This window comes from Rissa tridactyla, chromosome 3 (genome assembly GCF_028500815.1).
Source record: "Rissa tridactyla isolate bRisTri1 chromosome 3, bRisTri1.patW.cur.20221130, whole genome shotgun sequence".
Taxonomy (NCBI): Eukaryota; Metazoa; Chordata; class Aves; order Charadriiformes; family Laridae; genus Rissa; species Rissa tridactyla.
The window spans coordinates 14336181-14361519 of NC_071468.1; the positions used below are offsets into that span (position 1 = coordinate 14336181).

At 40.0% G+C, this 25339-nt stretch overlaps 1 protein-coding gene across 3 annotated transcripts in view; it reads right to left on the reverse strand.

Annotated features, from left to right (window-relative positions):
- ALK (ALK receptor tyrosine kinase) overlaps positions 1–25339 on the reverse strand; it is a 327314-nt gene that overhangs the window by 79522 nt on the left and 222453 nt on the right. For all 3 annotated transcript variants that reach the window (XM_054195890.1, XM_054195891.1, XM_054195889.1), the window contains one exon: positions 4335–4466. In XM_054195890.1, the coding sequence (XP_054051865.1) occupies positions 4335–4466 (132 nt within the window). The remainder of the gene's footprint in view (positions 1–4334; positions 4467–25339) is intronic.

Consider the following 25339-nt stretch of genomic DNA (forward strand, 5'->3'; position numbering starts at 1 on the left):
CTTTTGATCAAGAAAGAAGCAAAAGCAAGACAGGAACCTTAAGAGAGCACTGCATGGCAACAGGTTGCTACTTCTCATTTTGCTCGCAGGGAGACTCTGCCGGGCCGTATCTATCACTAGGACACAAATGAATCCAGTGGTTTCTTCAGGCATTTTTGCCTGGAAAGTAAACTGGCCCCTGTAGAATTAATTATCTATGCTTTTTTGGTCACTTGCTCATGTTATCACAAATTCAAACTTTATAGGTTCCTATTCTAGCTGCCATCTGGTCTTTTGACAGATGTGTGCATGCACTCCTCCAACCACATAGCACAGCCTGACTCCTTTCAGGAATCCGACACTAGTCTTCCTTATCTCACCTGGCAATGTGTTTAACATCTTTAAATATTCAATGAGGTAAAGAGTGAAAATTACCCTATAGCCCAGTGGTTATGAGATTTATTTGAAAGATGGAGGACATTACTTTCAATCCCTATTCCAGGTAAAATATATAAAATGTGGAAGGGCAACCTCAGGAGAGACTTTAGTAATCCCTTTTCTTCTGAACTAGACCAGAACTCCAGACCACAATCTTGGAAACTCTCCATGGAAATATGAAATATGGTGCAAATTCACTTAGGCAGAAGAATCAGTCCTGGGTAGATCCTCTAAGTTCTGGGTCTCTAAATAGTAAATATACTATCAGCACCTCCATTCTTTTTAATTATTATTTTTTTAAAATATATTCATCACTTTTCTAACATAGAATCATAGAATTGCTGAGGTTGGAAGGGACCTTTAAGATCATCAAGTCCAACCTTTAACTTACCCTGACAAAAGCCACTTCTAAACCATGTCCCTAAGTGCCCCATCTACCCTTTTTTTAAACACCTCCCAGGGATGGTGAATCCACCACCTCCCTGGGCAGCCTATTCTGATGTTTAATAACCCTTTCAGTGAAAAAATGTTTCCTAATATCCAATCTAAACCTCCCCTGACGTAACTTGAACCCGTTTCCTCTCGTCCTATCACTTGTCATTGCTTTGACTGATTAAACAATATTTTCCCAGGCTGAAATTTTTTGATGAATTTGAGGCAGAAGGTAAAATAATTTTGGACTAGCCAAAACTACATGCACTTTTTTCAGTAAAACTTTTATTTTTCCCCAGACTTGCTGCCCTGCAACAAAAGATCTATATTAGTAAATAGTTTGAGTTTTCATCTCTCTGTCTTGTACCATAGCAGCTATATTACACGTATGATTCTCTACTACAACAAGAGGAAGTACGTTATCTTTTTGCAGGAAGTGGTAATCCACAAGAGCATGAATTCACTAGCAAAGACATAAGAAGAGCACTATCTGAAGTGTCTGCAAAGTATGCTTCTGCAAAGTAATTTCCAGTGTGGCACTTCCATCAGTCTGTTAAATCTGTATGCCTGATCCCAAATCAACCCAGTTCAGCATCTAATTCCGCATCTGCCTCTTTGAAGCTGTCTTTTGCTCCTGCAAGAATATTTGATTATGACTCAAACAGCAACATGCTTTTCTCTAGGGGTCATCCCTCTCTGATTTTACACTCTCTACACAGACTAATTGGTTGCACACAGAACAAGCACCGTGACATTTCATTGGCCATTAATAAGTAAAGAGATGTTAACAAGCAGCTGTCATTAGGGAGATTTTTTCTCAGCTAATAAAGGAACAAAAATCAAATTAATAGGAAGAGAATAAATAAATAAATAAAAATATCAGTACCTGCACAGCTAAAAGACTGTGAAAGGAAAAAAAAAAACCCAACAACTCCTTGAAGCTCAAAGATAGACACCTTTGGTTAATGGTAATTTTAAAAGCTCCTCCCTCAGTTTTAAGCATGGCTGCATCTTTTTCTGACAGCTCTTTTGTGTAAGCAGAAGCATTTGGGAAACCCCTTTCTCTGCTTTACATATCTGAATCACTTTTTGACACACTTGCAAAAAGCTGATGAAAATATCCGTGTTGCTTAGGAGCAAAATGACAACTGAAATGCTGAAAGATGACATATGGTTTGTGTTAGGCTGCCATGCAGATGTAACTGACATCTAAAACAGCAGATCATTTCTCTGTTTTGTGTGAGAAGTCTTATGCCAACAGCATTCAACACAGCGAAGAGGCAAACGCAGAGAAATCAGCCATAGAACTGAGCAGGCTTGTAAGTGGATAAGCAGACATACCCGCAACTGGAGCTCTTGCTAAGGTAAGCCAGTCTTTTTTGCTGCTTGGGTAGAAGATGGCGCTTTTCAGGCCTTTTGTCTGGGAGTAAGAACTCTCGTTCCCAGTACCTGTGGTTGAAAACAAGCCATGTGGCCTTTTCCTCAAGCTAGGGAATGATGCTCGGCTAAACAGGCAGTTAAATGTGTTTTGCTTTTTACATTTTCTTATTTACATTCTCAGAACATTCTTTGCTGACACAACTGTAAGTGCTGTACTGCGTTATGCAAATAGCTAAAGATGAATGCTGCATGGAGGGGGAAAAGGCAACCACAGACCAACCCCTGCAGATAGCGTATGCGAGAGAGGGATTGGTCACTTTACCAACCGTCTCATCATGGGATACAGGGTGGCAGCCAGGCGCAAAAGCAGAGCCAGCCTCCTGACATGTGAATATGGACAAAGCACCAGCCACAGGTGCAGACAGTGTTTGAAAGCAACAGGTAAGCGTGTTCTTCTAGGCCTGCCCCATCCTATGGTGGTATTTAGTTTGCATCCATGATTGGGACAACTCCACCTTGTGAGCTCTGCTGTTCCCACTTATATAGACAGGATCGTTCTCAGAAGGCAGAGTCATTTATAGCAGAATATCAGAAGAGTGTATCTGGACATACAGCTGATGGTAAATAATATGTCTTCTCTGTTTCCAATGAAATGAAAATACATTCAACCTACTGATTATCATAATTTACTTTTTTTTTTTTAATTAAAATGTAGAACACAATAGAAATACTATCATGAGGTTTTAGAGCGCTGTTTTAAAGCTCTTAGGCAAAGAGGAGGTTTCAATACTACTAATATTAAACATTATTGGTTCCAAGGAGCTGCAAGTCCGCAGCGATGACACTGTTCCTAAGAAAGCCAATTTAATGTTCACTGAATATATGTTGTTAATGAATATAATTTCAAATTGTAACATCTAACATGATGGAGAAGCATATAATTTTAAGCTTTTAACTAGTTTACTAGATGAACCCAGGTCAAACCACTGTTCTCCACACCTATAAAATCTGTTACTTTATTTCTTTGTTAGCAGCAAAGAACTGGAATATGCTAAAAGTTGTGTGTCACTCTTATGTTAAGTTTATGCTAGAAAGAGCAAAAGTCTGTTAGTCTAGACTTCACCTATACCAACACTGCTTGTTTGAATTACCTTACCCAGACTCTCCCCTGCTCTAGCTGTCGCATATGAAAGCTAAACTGAGAATAATTGCTTCTTCTATTCCAAAGGCTTTTGCTGGGACTGGTATTTTGGTCAGGGAACACATTTTTTGCATACCAAATCACTGCAGCTCTGTTGACAAAAGTCCATAAGCTAGATCAGCTGTGACACATACACTTTAAATTGGTAAATGATGAACTCCTGATGATTATTTTTATTGATACATTGGCCCTGTAGATAACCATATGGCTGACAATCCACCACTCCTAACTATCTGTAAACTGGCAAAGGGGAAGACGCTGGAGGTAGAACATGTAGAGGTATAGAAAAAAGAGATAAGGCACCTTCAAGATGGTTAAAGGAAGGTCCTAAAGTATCTAGGTTATGCAGCACAATTACAAAGCATTCAGGCACAGCAAGTTTTCAGAAAACTCAGGCTGCTATCTGTCTTCTCCTGTTTTTTATTAGGCTCCTGACTGCTGAAGAGAGGATAGAAAACAAGAGGAATTACAAAGACAGACGAGTTGGGCAAAGACAAGCTACTGGCTCTAGTAATTTTTCATCTTAGAAGTTTTCTCCTTCCTCTGCCTTCTGCCACATGCTGTGGTACATTTTGATTAAAAGCTCTAACAAACTATATACATTCCATAATTCTGTAAGGCATCTAGCTATTCAGACTATACTTCCTTTGCATTTTTGATCAGGACTTTGAAAGAGATGAAGCATCTTAAGAACCTGCTGCAGAACTAGTGCAGGCGAGTACAGGAACATATCAATTGGTCCGCTCCAGGCAGACATCCAGAGAAACTGCACGAATTATGGAGGATACTGGTCTTTTGATAGTACTGAATTAGTCTATTAGTGCTAAAGTCTCAGGCACTGAAATTCAAAGCAAACGATGCTTTTGGAAAAGGAGGATACAGCCTGGGGGTTGGATTTACTCACTGCACATATCTCCCTCATCTTCTCCCTCGGCGCAGTCCCTGATAAAGTCACATGCCTGCCCCAGTCTGATCGCCGTTCCATTCCAGCAGCTGAAGGAACCCTCCAGAGCCATTTTTGAGCCAGAAGCAGATCCTAGAGAAAAAGAAAACAAAAAACACTTCAGATTACTGAATTGCCTTCCTCTCAACCAACAGGTCATAGGACCCCGGATAACACTGAAGGGGAGAACACCTTGTGAAATCCCCTCAATCCAATAATTACTTGATAAAGTAATTATTTTGTTTGACCTGGTTAATCTTGTCAAATATCTAATGGTCCACCTAACAGACAACTTCAGTTCCCTAGGCATTTCTGGTGTTTTAATTTGGAAGGCATCTTTCACCCTTGAAAAGGGAGTTGAAATCCTGGAGCCTGCTCTGTGTATTTCTCAAGAACAACACAATATGCATGATAGATTTTTAATTGTATGTGAATTTACTGCTAGACTGACAGTCCTAAAGACTGATATCCTTCTGTCTAGCTCAGGAATAACACGGCTACATGGTTTGTGAAAAGAACACAAGCTTTCATCATACCCTCCTGTCAACACGTATTACTTATGACTTAGATGTATCACGTTGTCACATTCTGCAAGAGAGAAAATAGTCTGATCTCTGCTTGTAGTTTTCTTCCTCTTCTGTACCCACTCCTGCATCCTGCACACCCTCCCCGTGAATCAGGGAGCCCACAGCAGACTACATCTACCAAGATACAAAAATCATTCATTCATTTTACCTATGCTAAGCAGCAAAAGGCAGCTAGCAATGTGGAAAAGAGCCAACTCTTATGAAATGAGGTCACTGAACATTACAATTAGAGGCCAGTATCATCCACTCAGAAATGATCCTGAGTACTTGGCCCTTAGCACTGTCCTTTTCTGGAGGCACTTGATTCCCTTGACAGCTGAGAAGTCAGAGATCATCCAGCCCCATAGGTATCATTTTCCTTACCGTAGGAATTCTCTCATCCTGAGTCCTTTGATTGTGGCCAAGTAAGATACTTAGGACAAGGGCTTTTCTTTTATTTTTTTCTTAAAGAGACACATGCTCTAGATCAGCCACCTGAAGGCGGGAGGAATTAGTTCAGCAACATCCTACAGTCAGTACATGTGGAGGAGGCTAAGCTTGAGAAGTGCCAGAGCTCCTTCCACAATAACCTGGATGTAGACGCAATTCACCAAAACCTTCCTGACTCTCTGCAGAGATGTACTTACAGTCACTTCTCCTAGAAGGCAAGCCTAGAAGTACAATGAAGCCTGTGCTGTGAATTCTCCACTGCAACAACTCCTGCTCTGTCTCATATTAAATGGGTAAATGCTCAGGATTAAACCAAAGCCTCTGGGCAGAGTGAGCCATTTTTTGCCTAACTCATCCGTGCTTGCTAAACAGCACAGCTACATCATATTCTCTGTACTACAGGGAGCTGGGAATCACTGGTGATTCAATTAGATGTGCACTTGATACTTTTATTTATATTGCCTGCCAAAACTAAAAATTAATGAAGCATGTAGGAAAACAACCACTATTTCTCTTCAGGCCTATTTTATGGCGCAAATCAATTCAGGAGTGGAGGGAATACATGCCAAATCTTTTTAATAAAGGACCCTGGCTCCTGAAAAGGGTGCTCTGTGTTATTGTCAGCTTGATTTTTTTGACTGCCTTAGAGCAATTCTGGCTTGCCGCATACAGGCTGCACAGTGCCCTTCTATTTCAGTCAGGGTCAAGGCATGACGACAGAGGAGAGCTTTACAGAAAAAATAGACCAAGTAACTCAGAGCTGTTTGCTGACAATTTCTGCGGGCCCCTTAGTAAGGGTTTAAGGCAATGAGAAGATACCTTCCTTGGCTTTGCCATGCTCCTTGCAAAAACGCACTCTTAGAGACACCATTGAGACACATTGAGACACATTCCCTATATCATATGCAAAGCTCTTCGCATGTCACAAGCCAGACACAGAGGGCTCAGGTCATTGTGCAAACAGATGCTAGAAAGCTGTAGGAAGTGATTTCGGTAACTCAGTAGGTGATCCCTCCTCCTAGGGGTATGCAAACAACCTGTATAGCACCATGTTGATGGAAGTGCCGCCTAAAGAAAATTTGAGAGACGTGGCCGAGAGCACTTCCATGAGGTTAGTAACATCATGACACTCTTAAAAAATCTTTAAGTCCTACTCAAATTCAGAAGTACTTTTGTCCCTCTGAATTACCCCACAGATGGTCTTGAATCCCACATTTATTTCCAGTTCCCATGTCCCCCTCAGTTTATGTGCAACCTTTTCAGCAATGTCTGTGTTTTAACCCAGCAGCTGCTGAGCTACGATATGCAGAGATTCAGAAGAGGGGTTATTGTAGGCAATGGAGTTGTTCCGTTTACTCAATTCATTATAACTTTGTAAAGGCACTCAATTTTCCAAGCACATGACTACATTAACACTGTTTACAATGGAACCAAGGCATTCAAGAGCACCTACACCTGTCTTCCCAGGTGTCTTTGTTGCAGCCCAGGAGCACAAATCTCCTGAAGTCAATTGACGGTAGTATCTAAAAGACATCAGTTGCAACTAGACCTCAAGCAATTCCAGGAGCTTTTCCTCCAAAACAAAGCAGCAGATTTGCATGCTCATTCATCTCTGTGGAGTCGGGGCCTGAATTAGCTCTGATTTGCATTAGACGCGTATATACGTGCTCCACGTATAGGTTAGAGAACAGAAATAGCAAAGCTGCAGCCTGGGGAATGGCTGGGCTCTGTGACATTGCATGATTTATTCCTGTCTCCTTTTTACTTGCTTACTGTGTGCATAAAGGCAAAATTAATTGGATAAAGGAGATTATTAACTAGTAAAACAAATAGATAACCAAAAAAAGCACAAATAACAAATGACCCTTTAATGGGCTACTTGATGCAGATGTTTGCATTCAAGCCCAAGGAAATCTAATTTTTAATTAAAATATTTTATAACAAAAATAGACATTTGATCTTTTAATTTCCCAGCCCAAATCACTCCTGGCAAGGTGAGCCAGAATGACCTGGATCGTTGAGTCAAGTGGCTTCAACTCACTCACAGAAGATGTGTAAGGAAAGGAAAATGAATGGTACCAAATAAGCATCAAAGTAAAATTTGTGGGAGACATCCTTTATATTTACAGCAGTGTTTATGTAGCCAATGGCATTCATAAATTATAGCAGTCATTAAGCTGTACCATGGCTGGCTCGGAGTCTTATAAATCATTATTTAAACAGCAACATTAAACAAATGGCATTTCAGGCTCTAAATTGAAAGGAGAAACAAACAACTCCTTGGGGAAGAGTGCTGACTTTGTACCTCACAGGTCCCACTTCTGAACATAGTCCAGCCTTGGCAGTGTTCAAATCCAGTACCAGACCCTGGACACAAATGACAGTCTGGCCTCTTGACTGCCCATGCTTTTGGACTTGGTTTCCATGTAGCAGATCAGCATTAAAGGGAAAAATCATGTGGCTTAGCCTAACGCAGGATAAGCAAGTTACTGCTCAGACTGTGGGGCCAAAGGGGATGTATTTCACTCCTCAGCAGGCTTTCTCTAGCTTGGGTTGCCTCTTCTCTCCTCTCCCCTCCCTTGATCAGCAGAGAAACCGAAGTGCGTTGGCAAGTTCTGGTGAACCTGTCTCTGAGGAACACAGCCAGAAAGTTCAACTTATTGCCACCACACTTGGCGAGGTGGGACAGAAGACAGAAATTCTTACAGGCATTCACAAAGATATCCCTTATCTTGCAAACTGGCTATGCTGCTAATTATCATGCAGGATTAATCAAGCTGAACATAATTATACCTTCATGTGTTACATTCAACTTTTCAGGCCATAATTTTTAATGCTACCAAAAGCTTTTGGGACCAACACAGTCAGGTGAAGTCCTCCCACTCAGTGCACATTAAAACAAAAGAGCTTACTAGGACAGTACTTAGTTGTTAAAAACCCTGTCATTTGTACTTTGCAAAAGAAGATGAACAGAAATTGCAAAGACCTGGGATGAATGTGCACCCTCGTGGGTGCTATGGGCTATCCCAGAGGAGTACGGTTGGACAGAACTGAATTGACTACAATGGTCTCCAGGGCAAGACCCTGTACGCACACAAGGTGAAAAACTTGAATTTTTAATTGCATGTATGTAGCAAGAAATACTGATCCACGGAAATCATTGTATGTGCTACCCTTCAAAAAAAAAGAAACTTTCCTATTATTTAATTACACCTCTTAAAAAAATATTTTCTAATGGGCCAGTGCTGCAATCTAACGTTCCTCCACTAAATGCCACTCAAAATCATGTACAGCTTCACTGACAACGCTTATCTGTCAAAGTATTTGTCATTAACTTCTCAATTTCATCTGTTCCTCCTTTGGTTTGAGTTCAAGGCCTTGACTCAGAGATACTTAAAAAGAGAGTACTTGGGGGATTTTATAGGTTGTGTGGAAAAGCTACTGTCTAGCTATAAAAGGATAGTGAGAATTCTGGGGAGTTTCTGATTATTGATTTTTCTATGACTGCCCATTTCTGATGGGCATATCATTTCTTCACTCCAACCCTCCAGCCTTATGGCAGCACTGACATTTGAAGGCTGATGGCTCACTTGGTGCTGAAGATAGCCATATCCCAGGACAAAGCAAATTTCTATTGATATGAGTCATTAATAGCCCCGCTTCCTTCACTAGAGAAGTTGGAAAGTGTGAAATAAAGGCGGTAGGAAAGTAAAAGAAGAGAAAGACGAGTTCATGTTTAAGGGAACTGAAGCCATCCTTGGCAAATGGCCATTGAACTCCAACATGATACAGGGCAGATCACATAATCCAAAACTTTCCCAGCAAGCTACCTTGCCCTCATTTTCCAGGCACCCACCCCAGGACACCTGTATTCAGATCTGCAGAGAAGCCAAGCGGTCGCAGCTGCAAATGAGACCAGCGAGAGAGATACTTGGAAAGCACAATGTCCTCAAAAAACGCTTTGAAAAAAGATTGACTCCAGGTTTCTCACATCAGGCAGCCAAAATTAGTCAACACTTCATAATTTCTGGCTTTAATCTTTGTACCAGCATCGTTACCATTTCTGTCAGTGCCTAAGGATGCAAGCGAAGCCACATTTGTAGGAGGCGGCGATCTCTTTTTATTAGGCTGCTTGATACAGGAAGAAAAAGCAGCCCATGTTTGTATGCCTGAAAGCTTGCTCATTTTTCCAGTTACATAAATTGGCTTTCATCTTCATATTTCACTTCCTATATGTAAAACGGGAATAAGCTCATCACAAGAGCTCTGTGATGTTCATTTCATTAACATTTGTAAGGAACCAAGATGTTATGATAACAGAGCCACGAAATAAACTGTAAGGAAATTATTTATTCTGTCTTCACAGTGCAGTTTGAATAAGTTACGGTACAAAATGAATGGGGCCATACGTTCGATGAAGGCACCGTAGGATAGGCACCCCCTGCCCTGTGTGATAAGGGAGCTGCTCTCCCACAGTGAGCTACGCCAAGGCAAGAAATCTTGCTCATTAGAGCCGCGTAGGAAGAGAATTTTCAGTTCACAGAAAATGTCAACATTTCAAAATGTATCTAACCACAAAATAAAAATGCCAAAATTCCTCATGGAACAAAAGTTTCAAAACAATTCTGCATTGGAAATATTGACTTACGATGTTTCAACAGGTAATGAAATATTGTCATAAACCCAAGAAATTTGAAAACATTTGAATTCAAACAAAGACAAAATGTTGGGCAGGAAATTCAACTGGAAACTTACTGTTTTGGAACTCGCTCATGTCAGTATTTCAGCCAGCTCAGTTCTAATGTGCTCTGCCTCTCTGCTACTGCTGTTTCAACATAGGGAAGTTATGCTTAGTATACACATTTTAAAACATCTGTTCTTTCAGCCTTGCTTAATGCCAGTATGATTGCTTACACTGAAGAAAGCTTCATAGCACACATGAGGAGACGACACTTGCTCACTGCCACGTTTCAGTAGCATGAACCTTCTACAGAGCCGTACAGCATTCAGACTCACCAGGCCCTCTGTGTGCTCTTGGAAATGCTTTTGACCAGGTCTGGTTACTTTTACTTCTCCTATCTTTTGACTAAATGACCACCCAACGTTAACATTGGTGTGATACGGCTTTCCTGAATTTACAGCAACAACTAGCTTCCTTAAAACTATAATGAAATAAGAATGTGGAATAAGAAAGTTAGCTATATTTCACACTTTCTCATTTTTCAATTAGGGAAGTTGACTGAGGATCTAATATTTATCTTCATAGCTCCCGAGACAGCAAATAATTGCTGAGCGCAATAAATAACATGATAATGTTTCTCCCTATTAATCTTGCACAAAATCTAGCTGCTTTTTTGTTTTTCTTAGGACTTATGGTAACACGTACTTTTTCCCATGATTTGCTTACTGATCAGTAAGCAGCTCCAACGGCACATCCAAATATTAACAGTAAACAAATAAATAGCAGTAGCAGCAATTTTTATAAAGGAAGTATGATCTTCCAGCCTGTGTGGTTACCTACACATTCTGGGGTATCTACAAAATTGAAAGGGGCCAAAAGAGAGAGAAAATTAATACTTTTTCCCGAATACCTATGACACACTGTTGTATACAGTCATTAGACTGTTTTAAATTAAATCTAGCACAGCATATCTTTAAGGTTTTCATCCCGAAATATCAACATCCTGATTTAGAACAATGCAATGGGATACAATAATTTTGTTAAAATCCCTCATCTCATTTCTTTTGGTTGCTTTTAGTTGCCCTTGTTTCAATATCAGACTGCATTTGCTAGTTGATTCCCTTTTTTCTCAGGTACCATTGCATTTTTGTGAGATTAAAAAAACCCAACAAAACAAATCCCCCACCCCACTCGCCCCCATTTTCATATCTCTTGTAAAAGCAGTGATTAACATATTTGTAACAGTAAGCAACTGGTTAAAAAAAGATCAAACAATCTTTTCTGTGATCTTCTGTGATTTTTTCAAAATACAAACCTCAGAGAGGGAAAATAAAAAGGTCCAACTTCTATTATTAGCTCTGCCATTCCCATCGGACCTCTCTGGGTCTGAACAGGCTTGGAGACCAGCTCTTATCAGCCAGCAACCTTACCCTTGGGAAACACGGGCCAGACTGATTGCTAGCTCACTGGAAGATGAATGCTGCTTGCCACATGCAGCGGATGCTGACAAAATCATGAGGTGGTTAAGATCTCTAAGCTTATTTACAGACAACAGGAGCAGATTTAACACGGGCCCACTCTCAACTTGAGACATGGAACTGAATATGGAACGAAAAAACAAGGCTACTGGAGACATGTCATGAAAATAGTACCTCCAAACTTCATCTGTGCTTTTTTGGGGTAAACCCTAAGAGTTGATTAGATAGGAAATACATGTAATTTTTCACATTTTGCTTCCTAAAAGGCTGGGTTCAAATCCACTTTCAATTACTCAAGCAAATTTTATCTTTGCCTGTTCTGGTTCCCCAATTCCAAGCACGATCAACACTGCCACTACACATAGTGGATTTTTTCCCCATTCTTATTTCTTACAACTGCCACATCAAGAAAAACATCACTAACATTTTAAAGATGAGGAAACTAAGGCACACACCAACCAATTTCAAATAATGAAACAAGACTGTAAATTGCCCAAACCAGACCTACTCTCTGACTCCTCTTCCAACCTCTACCAGTTGGACTGAAGTTGACCAGATCCAAGAAAAAAGCCACAGAAAGGAGAAACTGGAGAAGATTGCTCAGCTCATCAAGAGCTGATTCCTTGCAGGTCAGATATAACCTCTCTCTGAACCCTGCAATAGTAGAATCTCTCTGAACCCTGCAATAGTAGCATCTCAGTAATCTCTTTGTCATGCGCTTTAGCATTGCCAAACCAGTCAGAGGTACATTTGTATGCCTTGTCATGAAAAACACAAACAGAGGTATGACACTTAATTGTATTCAAACATCATTTTAGATAGGAATCATATTTTTCGTTTCTAAAATGCAATTCTGCTTCTGTAGCTGTTTAAAGCAGTATCTCTTCTTTAGCTGTCAGCAGTATTAAATTAAGGTTTATGGCCCTACTGCAGTTCAGCTGCTGGGGGAGATGGGCAGAATATCACAAATCAGCACAATCACGAGCATGCGCATGTGGTCCCTTTCAGCAGGGTGCAGTGAGGCATCCTCACATCCCAGCCAAATGCTTTACTGTGCAAGGCAGTGGCCCCACAGTGGAAGAGCAATAGTTATTTCAAGTAGAAGCAGAAGCTTGCTGGGGAAGAAAGTTTCATGTCATGCCCCTCTCCACTGTGCCAACCTCTGTGAAACTCTGCAGTTGTTGTCGCCAAGGAGCTAATTTCCACCATGTTCAAAAACTGAGCAACAATACCTCAAAAACTCAAAGCATAAGCAAAATGAAACCGCACATGAGCACTTGCTGCAAGGGAGAGCAATAGTATCGGTGACACATAACAGGTTTGCCACCGGAAGGGGCTTAATGTGGATAGAGGCTGTCCAGCTTTCAATTCTAGGGAAGCAAAAGGGAACACTGCAGTATTACCCTACTTCCACATGTCCCTGAACATCAGTATGTTGATGGATGCTATGACTCACTGGTGACTCTTCCAGCTGAACGCACTGAAAACTGCCTACATCTCAGTGCTTTGAAGCCAGTCCAAAGGGATGGAGAAGTAGCAGTTCTTTGCTCGTGTATCAGGCTGTGCTTCAGGCCTTGCTACACTTGAATGAAATTATCCCAGGAGCAAAGCTGCTGAAGGTCAACAGCACTCAACATCAAAAAAAGCCTGGAGAAGGACTCCCTCCTGGAGTCCGTGTCTCTGCCAGAAGATCTCTGCTACCCCTTGAAGATGTGGAAGATGTACGAATTGGGAATGCTTACAGAAAAAAATCAGATGTCAGCAAAGAATACAGTGATTAGCTCTGTGTAAGCCAAGGTATGCACTGAAGATATTAAAAAAAAAAAACCACAAGGAGGGATGACATTACAATTCAATTCCAGGATGACCACCCAAGTTTCAGGCAGTCTCTCTACAGTCTTGTGGCATGCTAAAAGACACTTTAACGCTTTCCACGCAAGATCTCTTTCCCAAACATATACTGAGGTGCAAAGAGAATTGTAAGAGTTGACCAATATCATTACTCAGGATTGAGTAATGCCCTGAGGATGAGATAGATGCTTGTGGGTTGCTAGCCACAGTAGAATAGCTAGGCAAATGTTAAATAATATTTAAATGGCTTTTTTATTATTTTTAATACTGTGATAGGAATCTCAATAAGACAGTTGCTATATGTAAAGACAGATCAAGGAGACAGACGTGCCTTATGTCTCTCCCTATGATTTTAAGTTCTTTACCCTTCAATGAGTAGACTGGCAATCAAACTCTCAGAAGATTTTACACAACTGCTCAGAACTGACAGTCATTTCTTTTACAGTTCTCATCTTCAAATTTGGCACCATAAAATGTATGACAACCCAAAATATTCCTTTATATCCACTTTGTCAATAGGCTTTCTGTTGAGTGCAGGCTCCCCTTCATGGTTCTTCCAAGCCCTGTTCCCCCGATTTTGCTAACTGATTCAGTTGGCCATTAATTAATCTCTTAACTATCATCAGCAATAGTATTAAATTCTTACAAATTTGCTACTGCTGTTATTATGTAAAATGCTCCTCCCAGCTGGGTAGGTTTCAGCAAAGCCTAACACTTTGTTGACTCTAGATAAATCTATTTATACAATGCAAATGTACCTCTTCCTGCAGACAAAATCCTTTATAACTAAATCCTTTATAACTGCAAAACAATTCATTATACAAAATAGAGAAGTAGGAGGACATACAGCTTACTGCTCATTCTTCATCAAGACCTAGCAAACATAAACATTTGGGTACAAAACAAGTAATAAAAAGAGAATATGAAACAGGAGTTGCTAGCCCCACTGCAAAGTAAACGGGGTTAGTCTGGTTTTGTGGCAAACAGGGTTACTACGTTAACCACGAATAATTATGGGAAGGTCAAGAAGGAGGAGCAGAGCATATGGAAATGACATACAGAACCAAACCCAGCCGTACATGCATAGTATTGTGACTGACTTGGAAAACAATTAGGCATATAAGGAACTAAGAAAAGAGAAATATAAACCAACTTCAGGAAGTAATGAAATTCTGTATACTCTCCACCAAAGACCTACTGAAGTGCGGCATGGTTTGGAGAAAAATGAACAGTTTAGGAAAGGGTTACAGTTAACAAAGTGTACTGGACAGGACTCACTTGACAGCACAAACTGTGCAAACACTGAATAACAAAAAAGAACCAACAAACTGTCTTTTGGCATTAGAATGAACCAGGGCAGGCCTGAAAGGTACTTTACATTTACACGTGTCCAGACTTAGTGTTGAAGTATCAATTTAAAAGACCAAGTAATGATTAACATTACTTTTCATATGCATTTCACCAAGCCATCTCTCTGAGCATTGGCCATCTTGGGGAGGCTGGCCATCTTGGGGAACACAAACTATTCCTGGTTTTTACTACGATCCACCGGTTGCTCTGTACTTGTACTCCCATTCATCCTAAGCTGCCCATGGTCATCTCTGTGGTATAGTTAAGTTATGCCAAGTGCAAAACTGTTAGATACCCACTATATATATATTTTTTTTTTTTTTACAACGAGTAAAAACAGTTAAAATACCTGACTTGCAGCCCTCCCAGGGCTTTAACTTAATGGGATGTGGATGCAGTTCACCAGCTATAATGAATGTCACTGGCCAATTACTCAAACCACTGCCGTACCTCAAAGCCCAGGGTGTGCAGGGGATCTACATTCAGAAAGTTTAGTGAAATACTATCAACAAAATGAACTGCCCTGGAATTTGTACTCAAACGAGGAAAAAATTACTTGCCCCTTTTTCCGGGATTTCTTGATAAACAGCAGGAGGCTCTTATGCGGCAGTTAGTTACAGTAAAGGCTCTCAACTCTTCTTTGACCATGCCCTTCCTTCCCATCCCACAGGTATTACCGCTGCTTTTTAGTGAGCAATATAATTTTAAACAGTCTGTCAATGAGGTATACAAAGATGAAAAAAGTGCCTTGCTCTAGCATCTAATATGGATAAAATCAATGATCCACTGTCCCACAGGCAGTAAGATAATCAGAAAGCTCAGAGGCCTCTGCATCTATGGCAACCAGGTCTTTATGGGCAACAGACACTGCCTTCTCTGAAAGGTGTAGGACAGCTAAGGAAACTAAGACCTGGCAAAGATAGGGTGGCAAATGCAAATTATTGTCCCCCTGTGTGTGAAGCAGTTTCAGCACAGACAGTAGCAGTTCAAGTTTTCTCTGTGCTGTGAGAAATCATCCATTTTACCTCCCTCTCCTGTTCAGTCCAGTGACAATCCTTCTGGGAAGGTTTTTGGACAACTTCGTCTCTGCTAGCAAAAAGCAAAAGTGAAAAGCATTTCACTGCTGTCGCTAGGCCTCTTCCAGGTAGTCCACGACTAAATTACCAGTTCATCCAAGGTATTCTCAAAAATAAAAAGCCTGGCATCCTTTTCCCAATACCCAGCAAAAGGAAGAAAGAATTAAATAACCAAGGACTGAGGACAAAACAGACCAAACATAGCAGCCCAGCATCATTTTTTGAGATACTTCAGCACTCCATTTGTGTGTGCAGGGGTCTTGAATTGCTAGCAAACCACTTTCAGAAATGCTGCCTATCAAATAAGGAATCTGACGGTCAGGATTTCCAAATTGGCTCTTACGCTGTGACCTTGGGTAAGTCTCTTCACTTCTTCAAGCTTCCACCTCACTGCCCATGACAGAAAGAAATAACACTTTGTGGGGGATATGTGGCCTCGCTACTGTTTAGAACTAGCGCTATGTGACTAGCGTATTTTTGTTTGCACAGGAAAAAAAAAAATCTCATTTTTTAAGAGCTATCTGAAATGAAAATGTCCCCTGCAGAAGAAAAGTTTTTGCCCAGCATTACTCCAAAAGATTTTATTTGACCTGGAATAAAATAATGGTTAGCTCCAGGAAACTTGCTATTGTTCAAAACTTTTTTCATTTCAGGTATTTCACCCTTCCTTTATGACTACTAACGTGGTTTCAAATAAAAAAAATCTGAAGTCCAGGGAAAAGCTGTTAAAATTTAGTTTCCTCCCTTACTTTTTTTTAGGTTAAAACACTTACTTACTAAGTTTGACCAGAATTTTGAATAACTTTGTCCCACTAAGTTACATTTTTAACAAACCTAGAATAAAAATGGAGATGCTGCTTACCCTTGTGTACCAGCTGGAGGCTCTTAAGTGAAAGGCTATAGTGAGCGTGTTACTAAATGCTAATCACAAGCACAGAGGATGACAGAATCACTTGAGTCGATACCACATGCTAACGCAGCAGCTCTCTGATGAAGCCCTGGGTCATTTCAGCTTGGTCCTGTCCCCTGAAAACTACTCACTTGGACAGTGCTCCAAAGAGATAGTCTTTTACCATGTTAGCACTGACAGGACTGACAACATTTCCTCCATTTGGCATGTAGTAAAACGTGCAAATACTAGCAAAACACAGATTAAACTGAGTGAACCTCAGATTTGGAGAGTGGTGAAAAACAACCATGAAGCCTGCACACTTTCACATGAGCACTATGGAGGTATTACACTGCTATTGCTTTCTCACTGAGAAGCAGTGTGGAAAACAGCTAATGTAAACTCAACGCTAAACATTTCACTGACAATTAAGGTGACAGATTAAACTGATCTACATGCAATCTGCAAACTGATTTGGCATTCACTGATTAATGCAGTAAATGAGATACTAACATCTCACGTGCAATGTTATAAATCACTAACTTCATTCAGCAATGTATATGTGGTGTCAAACCATTTTTGATGCTGTGTAAGTTATTAAATTTTCAGTAGGTGAAGCACTGAGTAACTATTACAGTTTTAGGATGAGAATATGAACAGAGACTTTCATTTTCTGACGAAAATTACTTCCAGACTTTGTCACTGGACTACTTGATACTATAATAACTGCTCAGATTTCCAAAATTCAAGTGGAAATTGCTTTTTATTGTAGTGGAAAATAGCAATAGAAACGTACAAGCACCAAGTCTGGACTCAAGCTTCTTTTTAGTGGACACACATTTGAAGGGAGAGAGATGGTTTAGAAATGTGATTTATTTCTCCAAAAAGGTGCTTTCAAGAAATGCCCATCTCCAAGTTCTGCTGATACTCAATACAAGAGAGATCTGCCGCTCGAAGAAACTGCAGCAAGAAATGCCACAGAAGGGCCCTGTTCTAAGTATTTGGCCCAACTACTGCAAACAATGCAGAGTCCTTCTCTTATGCTTTTCTAGGGATGTTACTCTCTGTGAGTCAACAGACCCCAAGTACTTTCAACTGTACAGTCACAAATTCACAAGGTGAAGGTATTCCCCTCCACAAATCCCAAGCAGTGCAAGGCTCTTGCCTTAGCAACCACACTTCAGCTCATGGTTGTCAATACTATTGAGTTAAACTGGACTGTAACGAGATCCTGGAGTTATTTGTAGCTGTGGTACAGGTAAGTCCCTTTGGTTGCAGGCAAACATCCTCCTCCAGCTGCATTGGCAGGAGAGGTTATTGCTTCCATCTGTTCAGGACAGCGTTCCCTCCTGATCCGCTGATGAAGCAGCATGTGCAAGTACTCCCTAATTTATTTGAGGCAAAGTCAGACAGGTGAGACCAGAACAATGGTTCTTACCTACTCAAGGATTTTATGTTATCCTGTCTCATTTTCAAATGGCAGCTGCTCTCTGGGCTGCATTAAAACATCTTACAGACTCTTGTGACCTGCTTAAAGACTAGAGGAGCAAAGCTACAGCACAGTGGTGCTACAAGGTAGAGAAGCAACTCAGTGGCAGTGCTCTAGTCACTTGAAAAAAAAAAAAAAGTCATTCTAATATGTAAGATAATTGTGATACATGGTGATATCTTACTATTCCATGCAAAGAAATTTATGGAAGGGGTAGTATTTCCCTTTCCCTTTTTTAAAGACAGCATACTGGGGAACAACAGATTGCTAACCCCCATTACTTTGCAGCTTTGGGAAAACTCATAAACACAGCTTGGTCTTTATCTGAGATATTCAGCTGAAGTCTGCTTCTAAAACAAGGAGAATGGAAAAAAGCAACTGCAAGTATGGCTCAAGTTCAGAGGAAATCTGTCTCAATTTAGAACTGTACAAGAGGGACCTTTATTTAAATCAAAGATGGAGATAAAATGAGGTGTTTATGTACAGGATATCATAGCAGCTTTTTTGCAGAATAGTATACTTAAAATTATTAAAACAGAACAGACATATAACAAAAAACCCCCCAAACTTGGTACAATTTTCTGTTCAGAAAAGAACATGTGGTTTTAAATTTACCTGATAACAAAGAAGCATTGATTACACTAATGTAATGAAATAGACATTCCCTAACATGACTCTTAATGGTATATCATGCTTCAGAAGGCTAGAATTCAATGATCTCCAGGAACTAGATTTGAAATTACTAACTCCTGAATGTAACCAGATACTCTTGCAGAAGTACGATGAATTAAGGTTCAAGGCAAATGCTGCATATAATATAGATCTTAACCTCATTTAGAAGCAATGTTGTTTAAGGCTTTATTAAGGGATTGAGTTACTGCTTCTGTTTAAACAGAAGTGACAGTGTCATTCACAAGGGTAATAAAAATAAACAAGATAATGCAAGAGAGGGATTTGCTCCTACTGGTAAAGAAGTAACTGAAAAAATAATGTGGATCTTCTGTTACCGCTCTTTGGAAAGCAGCATGGGATCCAATGTCCAAATGCAACTCAATTTAAGTAGATTTTTCAAAAAGCCTTCATTGAGGTCTCCCATAAAGTAATGCGGTTCAACAAAAAAATCAAAGCTTTTACACATAAGTGATTTTGTGAGGATGCAGAGAAGCAATATGATCTACAGGGCTCCATTAGAAGGTTCTTGGCTGTAGCTCTGCTCCTACCAACCACTTTACTTTGGACAAACCACTTAGTATCTGAATGTTCTTCTGCGTGAAAGGACTGGGGTTTTGGTTTTTTGGTTTTTTTTAGAAATATACCTTCTTTTCTAGACCCATTAATGAAATATCTACAGAGGGTAAAAAAAAAAATCCCAGTTTATAACTTACACAGGTTTCGCAGAACAGCTGGTGTTTTTGCTTTTAGTGCAGAGGGGCTTCTAGGTCTGACTGGAAGAACCCTGTCAAAGCTGCATGAATGAAGCATGACTTGGTAATGCTGGTATTGTAAAGTATTCCTGGATAGCACTATTAATCTTGCACTCAACAGCCATTTAATTTTTTTCAGGGTTTATCCTAACAGACTCTGAATAAACTCCTGCAAAATAATTACTATAAAATGATTTATTTAGCATGCTAACCAGTGAGCGTTGAGGATGTTCAATAGAAAATCCATTTGTTAAAGATTCCTTGCCTGACACTATTCATTCGAAAGTGAGGAATTGGTGGGCAGACTTTATAGATTACAGGTATTAAAGCACCCACTGGCTTTAAAAGGATAGTTCTGTTAGAAATTCCAGGCTACAATTCTTCAAGCAAATCATTGTCCCCTTTCTGACACTCTGATGATGCTATGATGTTAAAGGTGGAATGAATTGCTCTCTGAAGTGCCTCTTTTTCTCTCTGTTGACTACAGAGGGACCCTAGAGACTAGCTTTGACATGATGCCTAACTTTCAGATAGCTGAAGTCACAAAAGATGAATATCACCTTGTCTAACTTCATACAACAAAGCATCTGAATGTCTGAACTAAATCTTGCCTACGGAGATTGAATCCCATGATGTCGTGAATTAGATGACTGGTTTATTATACAGATTTTATTCCCTGACTGTTCAGTTGAGGTCTAGACTGAGAATTGTGCTGAACTGCTTGGGAATTAGCTTTGCAAGTTGGAGTTCAGAAGATTTTTTTTGGCCTCCTGTCCACTGAAAACATTTTCTGGCCTTTGTTCTAACACTAAAAAAAGCAGCCAGCATCAGCAGAATATAGATGTGTTTAAAAAGAGGTCTCCTATACACTATTAAGACAAAGAAATAAGGACAATGGGACAGGTCCATTGGTTAGCTTTGTAAACTGGAAAAGAAACTGTTTTCATTTCATCTAATGCCTTTCCTATGCACTTTTTATGAACACTTGGCACTTAGTAAACCCCTCACAAGTACAGCAAGATTCCTTAGACAAAGAGTGAAGCTCTGCCATGACCAAGTTCTCTGCCCAAGTAACTTTTGGAATGCGATTTTCTAAAGAGGAGTCCCCAGAGGCAGCGCGCAGTTATACCAACACGGTTGCAGCTTACGCAATGCCTAGCATTAACTCAAAAACTCAAAGCTGACAGCCTCTTCCCTGTTTCATCAATCAAATCCCTCGACTTAAACTTGTTAGAGATCCACCAGTAAACTTCTGGTTACTGTTGCTGCCACAAATGGCCTTATTCTGTACACTCACTACTTCTCTCTCATTTCTAAGATCAATGAAAGGGCTATTTAAATTTTTTTCCATTTCCTCACAACTAATTCTATCCCAGGTGTCAGCTAATCTAACGCTTGCTCACTGTGTCCTGGACAAAGGGCTTTGGTCATCTTTATTCATCTGTTGCCATTTGCCTTTGTATTTGTGCTAAGGAATTCACAATCTAATTTCTTTGTCCTTTGCTTGTTTCTCAAGTGCACAGCACAGACCAGACTCATCTGTGAGTACTGCTCTGAGACGGTATAGCAATATGAATAAATGGAAACAGTAATAAACTCCTCTGCAGTATTTACAGAACAGTATCACTGTGGGCTTGCAGTGCAGGAAGAGGAATTTTGCATGACTGATTTCCATTTGGTGGCATCCCGCCTGGTCATGACACTTCAGTTTCATTTCAGCAATTACCCTAATCCTCCAGGAAAGGAACACACAGTTTACTTAAAAGTCAAAAAATAATATGAATCAGGGAATTCTCTGACTGCTGTTATACTTTAGAATGACAACTGTAATGCATTACAGACGCCGCTGATGTCTGGTACGGCTAGTAACAGAAGCAGCAAGTAGAAGCACATTTATTATAGTTTAAGGGGAGCTACCTGAAGTCAAAATTAGCCTGCATTCTACAAGTCAACAATAAGATGAAGGCTACCTGCTACAATATAAACTTATAATGGACTAATAATTGCCCTAAAGGTTTCATGATGAGATTAGATAGGCAGGAATGTTTTATGGCTAAAGGGAAAGAGGAGAAATCAGCTTGTCCAAATGAGAGAAATTACCCGATTTCACTTGGAAGCAGAGGAAGTTGGAGGTGCTCCAAAGATGAAATTAGAAGAGAACAGAAGACAAACACTCTAAGCATGGAAGACCATTGCAAAGCACTCTGTGCAAAGATGAGCAGGTCAAACATCTCTTGGAGTAGAACTTTTTTCCAATATATGATAGGAAAGGTTATTCTGCATTTCTCATTTGTCTTAATCAGTTTCAAGTTGTATTTTTAGAAAATATACTTTATACAAGATGTATTTTGCAATCCAATTTTTTAAAAATCACTGTAAGTAAATAGTAATATGTATCATTGCAAACACCAAGCGTCAGCTCCAGCCTCCTTTACCTACAGTGAAAGAACAGCTATAATTTAAACCTAACTCTTCTGTTGGCTGTGAAGACCCCAGCAATGACAAAGAAACTGAAGTCCAAATCAGTGATGTTCCTATGAAACCTCTTGTTAGGCTCCTCCTTTTTCAAAAGCTTTGATAAATATATAGGGACATATCTTCAGCTGATGCAAGTAGTTGAAACTCCAACAACTAATGGGATGACGCATGACATGCTTTACAACTTTCACTAGCAGAAGCTCCACTCAAGTAACTTCATAGTTACTCACTTCACTTCCTTTACTTCGGGGAAATAGCTCGCACGCAGTAAATACTTGCCTTACTTTGCTGTCTAAGGCAACTTTTACTAGGCAACTTTTTTAGACAGGTGGGTCACCTTACTACTGTTTTGTTACTGATGTGTACAGTGTAAGTGCCTGATGAGTTAATACTGTTGCCAAAACTGATCTTAGAGTGATTGCTTTCCTTTTGTTATGGTTTCATTAACATATGTTCATAACACATGTACATATATTGTTATTCCATGAGGTGTTTAAAGAGTCCACAGTTTCTTTCTATAAATCAATAGCAACACTGCTAACATTACAGAAATATTGAAATTTCGTCCTTTTCATATTTTTTTTTGTACTGTATAACATGATGCTGGATTTATGCAGTTGTTGCTTACAGCTCTAAATGATGTCTTAAAAATCCAGTACATAATTTAGGCTTAAGTGCACAGAATATTCACTGCTGTAGTCTCTGCAAAATCATTTACTCTAGATTGTGGCTCACACAAATCAACCAAAACAGCTTAGATCCCAGTGTGCTGCAACACATCATCTCACAGAATCAGACAGATTACCTCTCAACCCTCAAAGTTTTGAGGTATCAAAATAGTTGCTTTGTTCATCTCTGTTCACATCAAATGAAAAATCCACCCTTGATATTATTTTTGGAACACAATAAATCTCTCTGTAAGAGCTGACTAAATGATATTTCCTTGTAGATCTGAAAAACATTTGCAAACCTCTTATTTTGCTTACAAATTTGCTGTTATTCCATCAATCATGCCCCATAAACAACAGACTTCAATCTAGAATTGGACCCAGAATCCAGCTGACTCATTTAAGTGCTTGCAACCTCCCAGTTGTACAAAACTTCATCACTTCAGCCGGCAATCATTTAAAGAAGGGCGGGGGGAAAGTATTCTTAAAATTTCTTTCATGTAATAAAACCTGACTGGTAATTTAGAATCTTGCCATCTGGATCAATATGCCTTACTAGCAGGGCTTTCAAAGGCTCAATTCATAAAAGCCCTGTATGCCTCATTTATGGAGGTATTCCGTAAAACTGCCTCCATGGAAGCACGGTGCAGTCTGTCCTTTCTCATCCTCACAGGGGGAAGGCATGTCTCACTGCAACTCAGTACTGATGACATTTTTGAAAACTACCTGGGGACTAAGGAGCACAGTTCCCATTAATTTGTGCTCCTAAGTCACTTGGCAGCTTCTGAAAGTTCCTCTCTTTCCTCACAACTTTCATGACTTCAAAGCAAAAGCGTCACAACATACAGGTTTAATGACCCTGACCGAGGTTCTGCTGTGCAGCTATGGGTGTGAGTTTCCAAATACAGCATAAAGGAGTCTCATTTGTTGACAGGGCATGCACTCCTTTTCATAAAACTTCGGTCCCCTGTTACAGAATCTTAAATTTTTTTCAGGGAAAAAATCAATGCATCGGGTTAAGTCAGTTGGCATTTCTATTTATGTATTATGGATTTGATTTGGAGTTACAAGGTCGAGGCTTTTTGGTTTCAGTTGTTCTGTTGCAGAGCATCTACTTCACTGTATCCATCACTGCTGGCCCCAATGTGCCACACCTCTCCCATACTAGATACAGTGCAGAATTATTAAACAATGTCTGTGGTTTGGTGCAGCAATTGGTTTGCTGGGAAAGCTGGCTGCAGCAGACCATGCAGAAACAGAACAGCAGGACAAAGCAAGCAGGGCTCCCTAAGGCCAAAAGAGGAAGGTTTTGGACAAGAAAAGGGAAGAGCTGGACAGGGTCTTATAACAAGACTGGGGCAGACTTGCAATGAGACCTCTCAGACAGAGAAAACAAGCTGAACTTGAATATTTCAGAAGATAAACCCTGAGCCAAAATCTAAAGAACTCTTAATTGTGGTAAAGAAAGTAGAAAGTTTCTCAGTCTTGTATGTGTTGCACCACTGCAGAGCCGTGGTACCTCAGAATCCAGGTGTTGGTATGTATGACACTTCTGCAGGCTTTTAAAAAAAATCAGGTTTTGCTGCTGACATTATTTTGTCTTCTACAAACTGGAAGCACACAGAGAAAATCTCTTATTTCTTTCTTGTCCCACCTTCTCTGCATTCTTGTTCTTCATCTTCCCAAAATTATTGTGCTCATCAATGCCCCTCAGGTTCTGGTGAGTCACACCAGAAAAAGGGCCTAGCTTCCACCTGAACAACCCACATATTTATCTTTGTGCTTGATAATTTTAAATGTTAATTGATTAATCCTTTTGCGTTTCATTCAATTTCCACAGCTTCCCCAGTCTCACTTGATTTCTTTGCCAGTTCAACAGACTATCCATCTAGTTAGTTCAGTCTGGTTGATTGAGTGGCTATCTGATTAAGTTTGATTGCTCTATTTAATTAATTGGATTGTAAATGTTTATTCCAATCACCTTCTAACTGGTCAAACTCTTTCATCATTTCCCCTATCTAGACCAATTATTTCTGCCTGATATCCTGTCATTTGTTTTCAGTGTTACCGGTTTATCGCCATCTCTCCTTTCCTCATCTCTCCCTCTCTCGTTTATTCTTTTGCTCACGCAGTCTGACTCCTATCCTTTTTGCTTGATCATCACCCTCTTTTGTTCTGACTTTCTAAGCTTCCCTGCTGTCTCTTACCTCTTGTCAAAGACCACTGTAATTCTTCACAAACATGAATCAAGCTGCATAGCCAGGTCTTAACATCTTCAACCATCATTCCTGTTTAAATCAAAAACCTTTCCTACAGCTAACAGAGAACTTCATGGCTTTATTTAAAATAAAACTCAGAGCAAAACTACCCCGACTTTCTTTTAGCAAAATCAAGGTTCTGCGTGCCCTTTCTTACTGGCTAGCGGTCTTTTGAAAATGTAAGGGTTTATTACGGAGCGAAAAAGGAGGAGATAGACTGTCATCTACTTACATGATAGAATCAGCTTGCATAAATCTTTGAATCTGGAGTAATACCAGTCTAAAATCATTGGGTCATCCATAAATCA